The 12,402-nt window shown below is 39.2% G+C and overlaps 1 protein-coding gene across 5 annotated transcripts in view; it reads right to left on the reverse strand.

The window, feature by feature from the left end:
* The window catches only part of col22a1 (collagen, type XXII, alpha 1), a 52,442-nt gene that overhangs the window by 35,785 nt on the left and 4,255 nt on the right, over window positions 1-12,402 (reverse strand). For all 5 annotated transcript variants that reach the window (XM_069516223.1, XM_069516222.1, XM_069516220.1 and 2 more), the window contains 5 exons: window positions 8,399-8,479; window positions 2,093-2,204; window positions 1,504-1,627; window positions 843-1,118; window positions 252-332 (listed from right to left, as the gene is read on the reverse strand). In XM_069516223.1, the coding sequence (XP_069372324.1) occupies window positions 252-332; window positions 843-1,118; window positions 1,504-1,627; window positions 2,093-2,204; window positions 8,399-8,479 (674 nt within the window). The remainder of the gene's footprint in view (window positions 1-251; window positions 333-842; window positions 1,119-1,503; window positions 1,628-2,092; window positions 2,205-8,398; window positions 8,480-12,402) is intronic.

Raw genomic sequence — 12,402 nt, forward strand, 5'->3', positions numbered from 1 at the left:
AACCTGCAATTACAAACAAATCTACCAATGTGACTACAACTCTCACTTTTAACCACTTCATGTGTTCATGTATCTCTCTTTCCTTATCTACATAATTATTATATATAAGGCTACTATATTTATAGACAACCAACTCTTTGATAATGTGTACAGGATATACAGAGATTTGTGACACAGCATCCTGTAAAACATATGGCTTCACATTCACAGCAAAAGGTACAGACAGTAGGTCTATAGCCTGAAATACTCACAGGTCCATTGGGTAGATCACAGCAGGTTTCAAGCTCTGCGTGCTTGGAATCACAATAGATCATCATCCTTTGGAGGTCGAACTGCATGGACACAGACAATTGATGAACAAATCAACTTCAAAAAAATCACACAATGGACGACACCGGGAAACTGACAATGTGTCACTACTTCCCATAGTGCTTAATGTAACCACAGTCCACAAGTGCTTTAAAGGTTCAGTGTGTAGAATGTAGTGACATCTATTGGTGAAGTTACATGTTGCAGCTGAATACCCCTCACCTCAATTTCCCCTTCCAAACATTAAAAAGAACCTGTGGCAGCTTCAGTTGTCATAAAAACTCAAAAGGTGTTTAGTTTGTCCAGTTTGGACGACTATAAAAAACATGGTGGCCTCCACAGAGAGGACCCCCTCCTGATGTAAATATAAAGTATATAAATAAAAAGGGCCCCTTCTAGGATAAAGAAAACAACAATTCATACAATTTAGATCACTAGTATTATTTCATATTCAGTTTCTGCCAATAGATCCCTTTCACCTCAATCTTACACACTGGACCTTTAAACTACCAAACATGGTGGTGAAGACTCACATCAATTGGCACACTGTCATACAGCCTCTTTCCGATCACTGTCTTTCCCTGGATATCAATGTCCTCTCTGTCTTCGATGGGCAGAGTCTGGATGTGTTTGCAGTCCAGGTATAGAGACACAGCCTTGGCCTCTACACTGAGGGCAATCTTGTGCCAGTTTCGATCGAACAGGTTGTCAACTTCAGGCTTCTTGAACACAGCTCTGACAGCATCTTTTGTCAGCCCGACAGCGTTGTACTCCACCGCCTTGTTCTCGCCGTCCAGACGGATGGACACCTGACAAGACAGAAGCAGAGTGACGTTAACAATACGGGGCTGAAAAATACAGGCAGTCATGTCCCGATATAATGAATCACAGAGAATGTCGCCATGGTTTTCCTTGTACGTTGATTGTGAGAGTGAAAAATAAATCTAATTAAAGGCACAAGAAATTTTCACAAGGGAACATATAAGAAGTATTCAAGGAATTACACTGTATATTAAAATATACAACAATATAGTTTCTATTTGATAATCATGATCAAGAGTCTGGATTTGATTTTATCTGACTTGACTTGAATCTGAATAGTCAGTGTACTGGGCGCAGTTGTTGACGTTATGACTGCTCAAATCTGGAGACATAACATTCACATTTAGTATTATTTACATTTGGCTGACCCACCTGTGGGATTCCATATTTGTCAAAAACCTGCCAGAGGTACCAATCTTCACGTCTTGAGGTTTTCCTAAATTTGAATGTCGTCACATAGGCGTATTCATCCGGTAACCCTTGAGGAAACACGTCTCTGTGAAATGAAAGCACAAAGTTATTGCTCACATAACCTGGACTTCATTTCATTTTTATTTGTTTAATTTTGGGTCATTTAGTTTGGAATTTGTCAGGGAATTAGCACCACTCAAGGACAATATTAATGAAGAGGGCACCAGCATGATTAGCTTCTGTAATTCATATTTCTGAGGGATCAAAATGATCCATTGTAATTTTCAGAAAAAATATGTTGCTTTGGTACCATTTCCTAATTACAGCTTTTTCAAAGCTTTGTATCAATTCAGCTCCAACAAATTGACAAACAGAACACATGCCATCAATCAGTATTCTGTATAAACTGTACTTAATTGGTTAATGGATGATGCGGTGAAAATAAAATTGGCCAAGCATGTTATTTCAACCTTAAAGTCCCATATTCACAGATATTTAGAGGAAAAAATGTGCTGTGCATTGTGTGATCTAAACCTAGAAGGTCACTTACTCTGTTTGCTGTACAATAGGCATGGTGCCAAGGCGAACATAAGAACTCTGGCCTTCATCAACTCTGGTTCCCAGGATATCTCTCACATTGAAGAACTCCATCAGGTCGAACCCTGTAGCAACACAGTACAATAACCTAGTTGGCCTCAAGACAGCCTTACACACACATACACACTCACATACACAAACACGTTCACATAGACACACACAGTAAATAAGCACACCAGGCTCTTCAGACATGAGGTTGACTTATGGTTTTGTCCGATTTCTCATGGTGCACTGGGGTTTAATTAGGTCAGTCCCACCTCACCCTGGAGCCACTGTTTGTGGATTTTTGGAGAGAAATTTAACTCACAACATAACTGAATAACTGGAAAATGGAGCCACTTGTTGACCATCTGGCATCTGTAAGATTTTTTTTACCAGAGGAAAAGACTAGTTGCCATCATAAGGTCCCCGTGTGAGTCTGGGAGTGTGGGCACGTGTGTGTACATTGCAGTGCAGCATGCGATTTGAAGTGGTTTAGCCACAGACCATATTTAGGTGGCTCAGAAAGGACACTCCCTTGTACAACAAACAAGGGCTGTAGCTATGGCAATGCCAGCCTGCTGACAGCACTAATGCTGCCAGTTTGGCCAGTAGATCTCACTGAAAGCCAGTGGTTATGTTGCATGGACCGAGCTCTTCTTAAAGCCGACTGTGCCATTAGTGAGTCAACAGAATGAGGACATCAGCATATTCCTTAGCACTGCAGCAAAACTATGAAATGTAAGGTTTCCGGTGGGAACGCAAGTGCACTAATCTTTACAGGAGCAAACTGGAACATTAAGGTGGTAATGTGATAGTCTGCCAAAAGCTTAGTGGGTGTCATTATAAATAGCCTGGAAACAGGTGGAAACACACACACAGACTGCCCCTGTGCTATTAGCAACAGAGTAAAAAATAACATTAAAACCAAGCCCCGTCATAACAGACTGCATATCTGAGGGATCAGCTCCTCACCACAGCTACTTGCTCAGTCAGTGAAGGCCACCAAGTGTCTCAGATGCAGTGTTAAGGAAAACAAATGTACAGTGTGCTCGGATGACTGCTTTAAACATGTCACAGGGTAGATAACTTTTTGTACAATCTCCATTCATTTTGAGTGCCAGTTCTTACTACTTGAGTTACCTCCTCTGCTCTATAGATGGCACTGTCTCTTCTCTCACTTAAAAACTAAATAAATTTTAATATCAGCTTAATATGACCTTATATCCTTTATCCTGATACTTTTTCCCAAAGTAGTTAGGCCAAACGTTTGGGTGAAATTAATTTCATTCGGACATAGAACTTTTCCTTTCAACTTTTGCATCTTTTGATTCTTATAATAGAAGTGCGCATATGTAATATTTTTCATGTTATCATTGTATTGTATAGCAACTTTAGACCAAGCCATAGACACTATAGTCTCAGTGAGGGATAACTTGCATGAAAGAGTCCCATAAACATGCAGAAGTCTCCCTGGGCAAGATGCTTAACAACAAACCGCCCCGTGAAAAAGGCTGCACATAGATGCACTGTGTAAATGTGTTTGTGTGAGTGGGTGAATGTAAAACTGTAAAGTAAAGCGCTTTGAGTTTTGAATTAGACCAGCTTCATAGCATTTAAACACTGACTGGTGATAACAATTCATCAGGTGTAAAAGCAACTTAGCTAATGCTTCAACCTGATTTGTTTTCACTACTGGTGATGTTATACATGTTTCGCTGGTTATCAGTCTGGTTAAGGGTTTGCTCGAGGAAGCTGTGCAGCTGTGAGCTTTGCTGGCCCCGAGTCTCTCTGTCACCATGCTTGCATTGTGCACATTTGCTCACCGCGTCGTTTCTGTGGCTGTATGGGGGCCATTTGAACGCAGGGCTGTAATTTGGACTGGCAGTGGATAGCGTATAATCAACCCAAAAAAAGTTATTTTGGACGGCCAAAAGCGACCAATGGGGTGATCTGCGGGAAAAGCCAGATGAGTTCACCGACTGGGAAAGACAGAACGCATGCACACAGCATTCTTTTGATCAGAGCAGATGGCAACATTTGTGCAGTAGATAGCGAGCGAGGAGCCACAAAGACACTTTGTAGCCTCTCAGCACCCCGAGGGGTCAGACTAAACAGCCTGTGATAAATACAAGTCTGGCTCAAACCACAGGTCTCTTGGCTGTCAAATCACAATTAGCAGCAAATAGTCCTGACATTTCTCACAGAGAGTTCTCACTCTCTGTGCACCAGGAAAGAGCACATTTATTTGTTGGGTAATTATAAGTGGGGAGTATCCAGGACCTGCTGCTGTAGTGACTATAAGTATTGTTTATCTAGAGCAACGGGAACATCTCTATGTGCTTTACCACAAACTGAAAAATCTCATATTTTACCCAAGCAAGTTTGACAATGTACTTTATGTCTTGAAGCAAGGCCACAGTTATAGAGTTACTGCAGTTTGGAAAAACCCGAACATCTTTGTCATGACAGGGAGCTTCAGACCTCAGACCGCTGTTTGATAACATGTTGGCCCAAATGTGCCTCAATGCAGGTTTGAGTTCTGACAGTGGATATGGCAGATATGTGGCAGTACTGTCAGTGCAATGGGTGGAGAAAATCAATAATCACCCTCATACTTTCTCTCATTGTGCCCATTATATGAACTAATGATTCAGAAATCCATTTCTAATTAGTAATCTTGCAAAATGGCAATTTCAAAAGATTTTAAATATTTATAGTAACCCTGCTCTTGCTGAGCAGCATTTCATTTGTGGTGTAAAGTGTAAAAGAATAATAAATCAGTCTAGTGTACAGTATATTTATGGTGTATTCCTACCTAGCTGCTTGTTACAAGGAAACAGTTTTCCATGGGAACAAGATTTGATATATGATCTAACTCAAAGACAAATTAAAAAAAACAACCCAAAGGATTTATTCCAGTCAGTACATCTGCTGAAGAAAGCATCAGTGGCTTTGAATGATTTATCAAACATTTGTTCTAATTCTTTTGCGGTTTAGTAGAAAAGCAAAAACATGTATTTAGCACTCGCCCAGTGTCAAGGACGTGTTAATGTGTCTCGACAGTGGGAAGTGATGCTGGCTCTGTTCTTGTCTGGGTTTTTTTACTTTGACCAAGTGTCATTCATACCTGTAGCAAACAGCTTTGAGAAAACGAGTGGTAGTGATATTAAATTTAAAGCTTTATCTAACAACAACAAGAGCCATGACCAACTGTGTTTCAGTAGAATTTTGATATACTTGCATTTTACTAAAGTGTCTTTTGTTATATACTCATTATTTCAATAGTTTAAAGGGACATTTTGTATTTTTACTGCATTTATGTTAATGCTGTAGTTACTAAAGAACATAAGATTGTCTATAAAACATGTAGTCAGCTTTCAAAATACATTTTATATCTATAGATGGTACAAACCATTAAAATTAGCTCCAGCTAGATGATCTATAAAATCACAATTTTGGTTATACATTAATGCATCTGTATAAACATCTACTCATTTAATGCATTGAGTATAGACTATGGGTGTGTGTTAATACTTCTTAAACCACTACTTGGCTGAAACAATATTATGAATAAAACAGATCATGGCTGTGTAATTCATAAGGAAGTCTGGGATAAAGTTTTTATGGTTAAACCTGCTGCCCTTTTATTCCTTCTATTTCCTTCCACCTGCTCTTGTCCTCTTGTATGTGTAGGACCTGTAGACGTGAACTGGATTCAACATTTAATGCCACACCACCCAAGCAAACTACAAGCACCAGTCTTTCACTTTGTATTCACGTTGTACTCTGCTGTTTGTCTGCCTCACAGGCTATTACCTGTTTTGGTTTGTGCCCAGCATCATCCTTTTCCCTCAATATCCTCCACGCTCAGCTTGATCCTCTGTCTGGACCTGGACTCTCTGCACTCACCTCAGTCCTTGAACTCAAACTTGACACCTGCGTGCTCACATCCATTTACTATTATCAAATAAATAAAAAAAGAAGTCCTTCTTGTCTCTGTTTCCTGGCTGAGGTCAAGAATCCAGGCTAAAACCTAAACTGTAACAAAAGCATTATAAAAGGAGAGGGGCTTAGCTTCAGTCAGGTGCTCCTACTTTCAGAATATATAGCCTACCAAACTAGTCATATCTACTATTTATTAATTATTATTTAATTTTTCCCTCTGGGGTTATAGCACAGTAGTCTTTTGGCAAAGAGGACTAGTGTTTGAGTAAGTAGTCGGCTGGGGTCTTTGCATGTTATGTCTGCATGAGTTTCCTCTGGCAGCTCTGGTTTCCTCCCTCAGCCCAATGACAGGCAGGACAGATGGATGTTAGACTCTAAGTTGCCTGTTGCCTCACTCCAGTGGATTTCTATCAGTGAGCATGAAACATTTCAGTTTGTTTGCCCATGTTGTAGATATGCCACTGACAACCTTTCCAAGATACGACTTGCACATTACACGGGCAATGTACTGTAAGCTTTGGTTCACTTCATGCCCACAAAAGCCAGCTGCACGTTTGGGTATTGATGGTACTTGCAAAAGTATCAAAAATGTATAAGGAGCCTGTGCATAATAAAAACAAATACATAGTAAAATAGTTGTAGTATCGTCATGGCAGATTTGCCTTGTTCAAACACTGTCAGACATCACGGGACCAGTCGAATGTGTGAAGAGTCAACACAACTCTTACCACTCTGACATCTCTTTTTCCATGAAGTTCAACATGGCAGTAGACCAAACAGTCATGCCTGTGCATCTGTTTTTTCTCTTAGAGTGATGGATGTGGGTGGGAGACAGACAGGAACTCAGATCCCCCACAAGACACTCTTATAACAACATCCGACCCTTTCGGATAAACGCTATTCAAGACGCCTGAGAAACCTTTAACACAGAGCTTGAAAATCACAGCTGCATTTTATGTGCCAAATCAGTGCTTCTGCGAGTTTGACCTCCTTAAAGGAAGAGTTAGACATTTTGAGAAAAACACTTATTCTTGCAAAGGTACAGTAGACGAGACAATCAGGAGTGCTCTTGTGGCAGCAGAGCATGACGCTATCATCAGCATCTGGTTATCTTAGCATAGCATTATAGCCTCCTGAACCTAGTTAATTGTAGTTTATTGTTGGCCTGAACACAGACTGACACTGTCACTCACTGACTACTCATGTTCACTAAGGACACAGTTCTGGGACAGGAGATATGCTCAAGTGCACACCAAAGAGGGCCGCTAAATGGGCGAACAGGACCGGTACTAACTCAATGCATTGTTTTATGGTCCACAGGCCCACCGGTGCGTCGGCCAAATAGGATTTGTGCCAATATTTCCAATGGGCAGTAAAACTCTGGGTATACTATGAAGATTCTCTCCCTTCCTCACACATACCCATCCCAGGGCAACACCCCATCAGCACCGTCAGACTTATTAACACATACAGAACATGCATTAACACATGGATCCTATGGGAAGCCACCACATACCTCACTTTTCAACACAGAAAAAGAGTGCAGAGAAAAATGTGAATGGAAATGACAGGACATGTACTCCTCCACAAACCTTATTTTCTAGCAGTTACACTCGGCAAAGTGCTTTCACAAAAGTACATTTTTATGTATCCTTAGGTGGTCATATGGAAATCTTAGACTTTTTTATTCTAAATATGGTCCAAAGGTACAAACAAAACATATAGGACTACAACTTGTTTATAGTCATGATCTAGTGTAACCACACAAACATAATAGTATCGATGCTGTTCTGTATACAAGCCACCTCGAAATTAAAATGGCTGTTACCTAAACAGAAACTTGATTGTGATTGAAAACATGACATAAGCAAGTACGAACGGTCTACCTATTTATTTTCATATCAAATGGACGACAGCAGCAAGTTGCTGACTGGAACTGTGGCAAAATACATGCAAATCTCTAAAACGCAGTAATTTGGTTTGGTTTCCAAAATGGTTTGCATGATGTATAAATTGGTAAATGTGTATAAATGCAAATCTGACAGAGATAGATTTTTATATGCTGGCAACATTAAAATGACAGAAAATGAAAGTGCCAGAGAAGCAACACTTTCCAAGTGTGGAATAAAACCAATTCAGCTTCTAGAAGAGACATTGTGGAAAACAAAGTGAAAACTAAAAACTATATCTCTGCATATAGACAGAAATAGTTAATAGAGTGAGAAATGTGGGAGTGTATCAAAGGCTTTGAAAAGTAAAGAGCGGATTTTGTGGTTGGCTTGTTTTGCCAGCGCTCCATGTTGCCGTAAGGAAAGCAGCAGTTTGCACATACCTGGAACCTCTTCAAGACCATAACTGGTGCTGTTGGGCTTAAAGCGATCAGGTTGAACCTTCATGTTTGGACACAGGACATCTGAAGAGAAAGGACAGTTGTTTGGTTAGGCACGGAACTGTAAATCACAATATGACAAGAAAACAGAACTCTAATGGTATTGTTTTGCAGGAAACCAAATAAGGTTGTTGTTGATTGCTAATAAAAATCAGCCATTTTGAGAATTTGTGCGGACTTAGATATAAAAACAATGTTGGATTGTTTTGGGAAGTGGTGACCTAATTGAAACACACCTCCATCTCTCCTGTGTAGGTGAGGGAGGGGTGGCACATCCGGGAGCCAAAGAAGCAGAAAGAGTTATATATTTCCACTCAAACATATTTCTGTAATGGCGATGACAGTGAGAAAGGCAACACTGCCAGGTTAAGTTTTCATTGGCAGGAGAGGTATTTTCTATTTGTGTCAACATGCCAGATGCCAGCTTCACAACTGAAGAAAGCAGATACGGCAGATATCAGCAGATATCCTGTTGAGTTTAATGGGTGTAAACATTAGCTTAGAGATGTAATTGCCATTCGTTCAACCTTGGATGTGATGAATTTTGTTTATGACTCTCAGAGTACTGGAAATTAACACCAATGTCCCACAAACTTCTTCCTCCACAGACGTCACAGTCTGCCTTCCAGCTGAGATTTATTCTCCCTGGAAACTGTTCATGGTGAGGACTGCAGATTGAATCACAGAGATGCTGTATTTTTTAAAAGCCCTTAACCTTTCATCAAGTGCCACTCTTTTGTTTTTTTATTTTACTTTACATATTCACTGTAAATGATTAAATTAGTGCTCTTTACTCAATCCTCACAATTCAGCTGATTCAATTTACCATTCTTTACAACTGAAACTGTGTCTTCCCTTAAAGAAGTATAAAACTAAGAAGAGAGCTCAGTTGTGCATGTAGTAGTAGAACATACATTGTAATATACATACAGTATTGGTTTTATAGCGTGTTGAGGTTTATGGGTGGAGCCTCCCAGCATGCACTGAGACAACATTAGTTTTGTCTAAAGACATAGATGATTCTTGAATTGTGGTATTTCCATTTTTTTCATTTTTTCCGTTGTGTTTGTGCTAGGTTGAAGCTGCTGTTGTAAAGGAAGCATTTTGGCATCATGTCTGACACAATGTACATGGTAAGCAATAACCAAATAGGTAAATGGACAATTGCAGTCATGTATCCACTCTGCTTGAATTCTTACTTGGCAAAACCCGTCCCCCTAGTTACAACATCATACTAGGAGGCACTAATGTCATCATACATGACAATGAGCCTTAAACAAGCATTATATGAATATTATTGGATTTAAAGGTTATTATAGAGGGTGACAGTGTTGTGAATATTTCATTTGGCTTCAAATTGTAATTGGTTAGAATAGAAAAAAACTGTTAAACGTCTTTGTTTTGCTTACTTTTTTATATATGATGATCACTTCCCTAAATTCTACTGAGTAATCACTATTACTACACTCACTATTCAGTTAAGTCGGATGAACTTGTTTAAGTTAAACCGCTAAATCTCAGAAAGAAAAGTTTCAGTTATAAGTTGGAACGACTTGACAAAATTAGGTAAATAGAACTTTAAATGGAATCATATAGGTTTCAAATTTTCAAGGCAATACCTAGATTTATGTTAAGGGATAATCAATATAGGTTTACATTGCATGCTGACATTTGGCTCTTGAAAGCAGCTAAGCGCAGCCTCAGAGCAGCTAATTACTCACTAGCTTAGTAACATATAGTACACACTATATTTAAGTGAAATATACAATCACTTTCACAAGACTAATCAATTATAGCATTTAGCTCAGAGTGCTGCTGCCTCACAGCTGCTTGAGTTGTTTAGACTTGTAATTATTTTTTTCAAGGTTGTTTGGGCTCATAAACCCAACTCCCAATTACCTCTTTTATTACAAGAAATCTCAGAGGCCAATTTCCAAAAACCAAGAGGATAAACCTAAAATTATCTGAGTGGCAAACCAAAGACAGAATATTTGTTTATATTTGTTTTCAATGACCCTTTAAAACTGCTCTGGGGAAGGTTTTTTTTTTCGTGAGAATAAACGTATTAACAGCAGGGTAGCAACAGATGTGTCATCCACACTAACAGATGTATGTGCACATAGGAAATGTCTTTTTTTTTTCAAGATCAAATCACTATGACCTGCTTCTCCTTGTGAAGAAAATGTTCTCACCCAGCTTACATGACAAGAATGAAGGCAACAACAGCAATTCAGTATCCTGCCATCCGCTTATAATTAATCTGTGCAGAAGTTCTCATTAAACCTAAAATTAGCCCAACAATTTGTCTGTGTCCTGGTTGTCAGTCCTAAATATTACCAGTAGCCAAAAATATAACAGTGAGAAACTACAACTTCCTTAATAGATCAAGTATCTGCCAAACATCTTCTGTTAAACCTTGTAATTTTCTTAAATCACAGCTATAAAAAAACATCACGTCAGAGAGGTTTTAACCTGGGCGGCATTAATTATGGGACAGCTCTGTTGACATGGCTTGTTTATCTGTTTCATGCAGAGCATGTCTAATGGGAAAAATCCAAGCAGCTAGTTTAAATGTAAGCATACACATACTTTTTTGTAATTCTAAGAGTTGTGTCCTTTCAGTTTCACATGGTTTATTTTTAATTTCAGCTGTACACGTTGCCCTTGTTTGTGTCTGACTTCTGTTTGTTTAGCAGTGAAATTGAAGGAGTCTTTTTTTCTCTCTTCTTCGGTCTCAAAGTCTTTTTTAAGTGATGCTGATGGGAGATCTGAAGGGAAACTGTTTATGATGTTTATAAAGCCCATCTCTTCCAAAAATTACCCTTCTGTGAATGAATGGAAGTGCGTCACTCACTTTTTAAAGATGTTGTTGTTGCACAGCTCTGAGATTTAGCATGTTAGATAGCAGAGCTACTCCCCACACTTGTGGCCTGAAACTATAATTTAGGCATCTGGCTCTGAGTTAAAACGGAGACAATGTAAAACTTTCATTTGGAGATGAATGTCTCAAACAGGTTCATGGTATCAGCAGAAACTTAGCAGCGACAGATATAACAACTACCTTTGTTTCCAGATATGGATACATTTTTAATCATCCCTGTTATCCATGTTACCTGTCATCGTTTTGGCGATCAACATTGTGAGAGAAGGCCTTTTATATTATTGCTGGGCTCACATAAGACTGTGACCTAATGCCACCTCCACACATATACAGGTATACTGTAAAACTGAGGTTTTCCTCCTCCTCCTCCTTCAAAAAAGAAATGTTGTTAAGCCCTGACAGAAGGAGGGCAAAGCAACAGGCTGCTATACTCCTAACTTTAAAGCCACAGTGCCAAATCATGAGCCTTAAAAAAGTCATTAGTGGTTAGACATACAGCAATGACGTTAGAAGACAAAAACTACCAGTCAACGCAACAAAACAGAAAACGGCTTTTCAGAAAATCTTGACCATGGACAGGGTTTTGCAAAGGCAACATTTTTGGTGACCTAAAACGTGGGAATGCCAAAACACACAGAAAAAGACTTCATGTGCTGGTATTCTAAGGTGAGCCCACACATGCGTTAATGAATCAGTGCAGTACAGAATAAATAGAGTTCTTTTTTAAAACCTATACATTAAAAGGTGAAAACATTTAACGTGGACAGTGGGACGGCTGCGCTGGACCCACTTGAAACATTAGATCTATAATTTTCAGGGTGAAAATAACTCACATGCTCAGTGAGCCAGTTGTGCTGACCACTGATATACTTAGAGACTCACTCTTGGTGATTGTAGAGATTAGAGAAAGAAAATACTAGACCTGTTTAAATTTAGATTTTGGTTAGTTCAACAAACTTGCTGCACATCATGTTTCATAATATACAACCTACATTACTGGTTGGCAGTTTGAAAATCTCCAGTCAAAGAGCAAAGTCAAAGGTCAGCGGCTTTAAAATGAATCTCC

This window comes from Paralichthys olivaceus, chromosome 20, assembly GCF_024713975.1.
Source record: "Paralichthys olivaceus isolate ysfri-2021 chromosome 20, ASM2471397v2, whole genome shotgun sequence".
Classification (NCBI taxonomy): Eukaryota; Metazoa; Chordata; class Actinopteri; order Pleuronectiformes; family Paralichthyidae; genus Paralichthys; species Paralichthys olivaceus.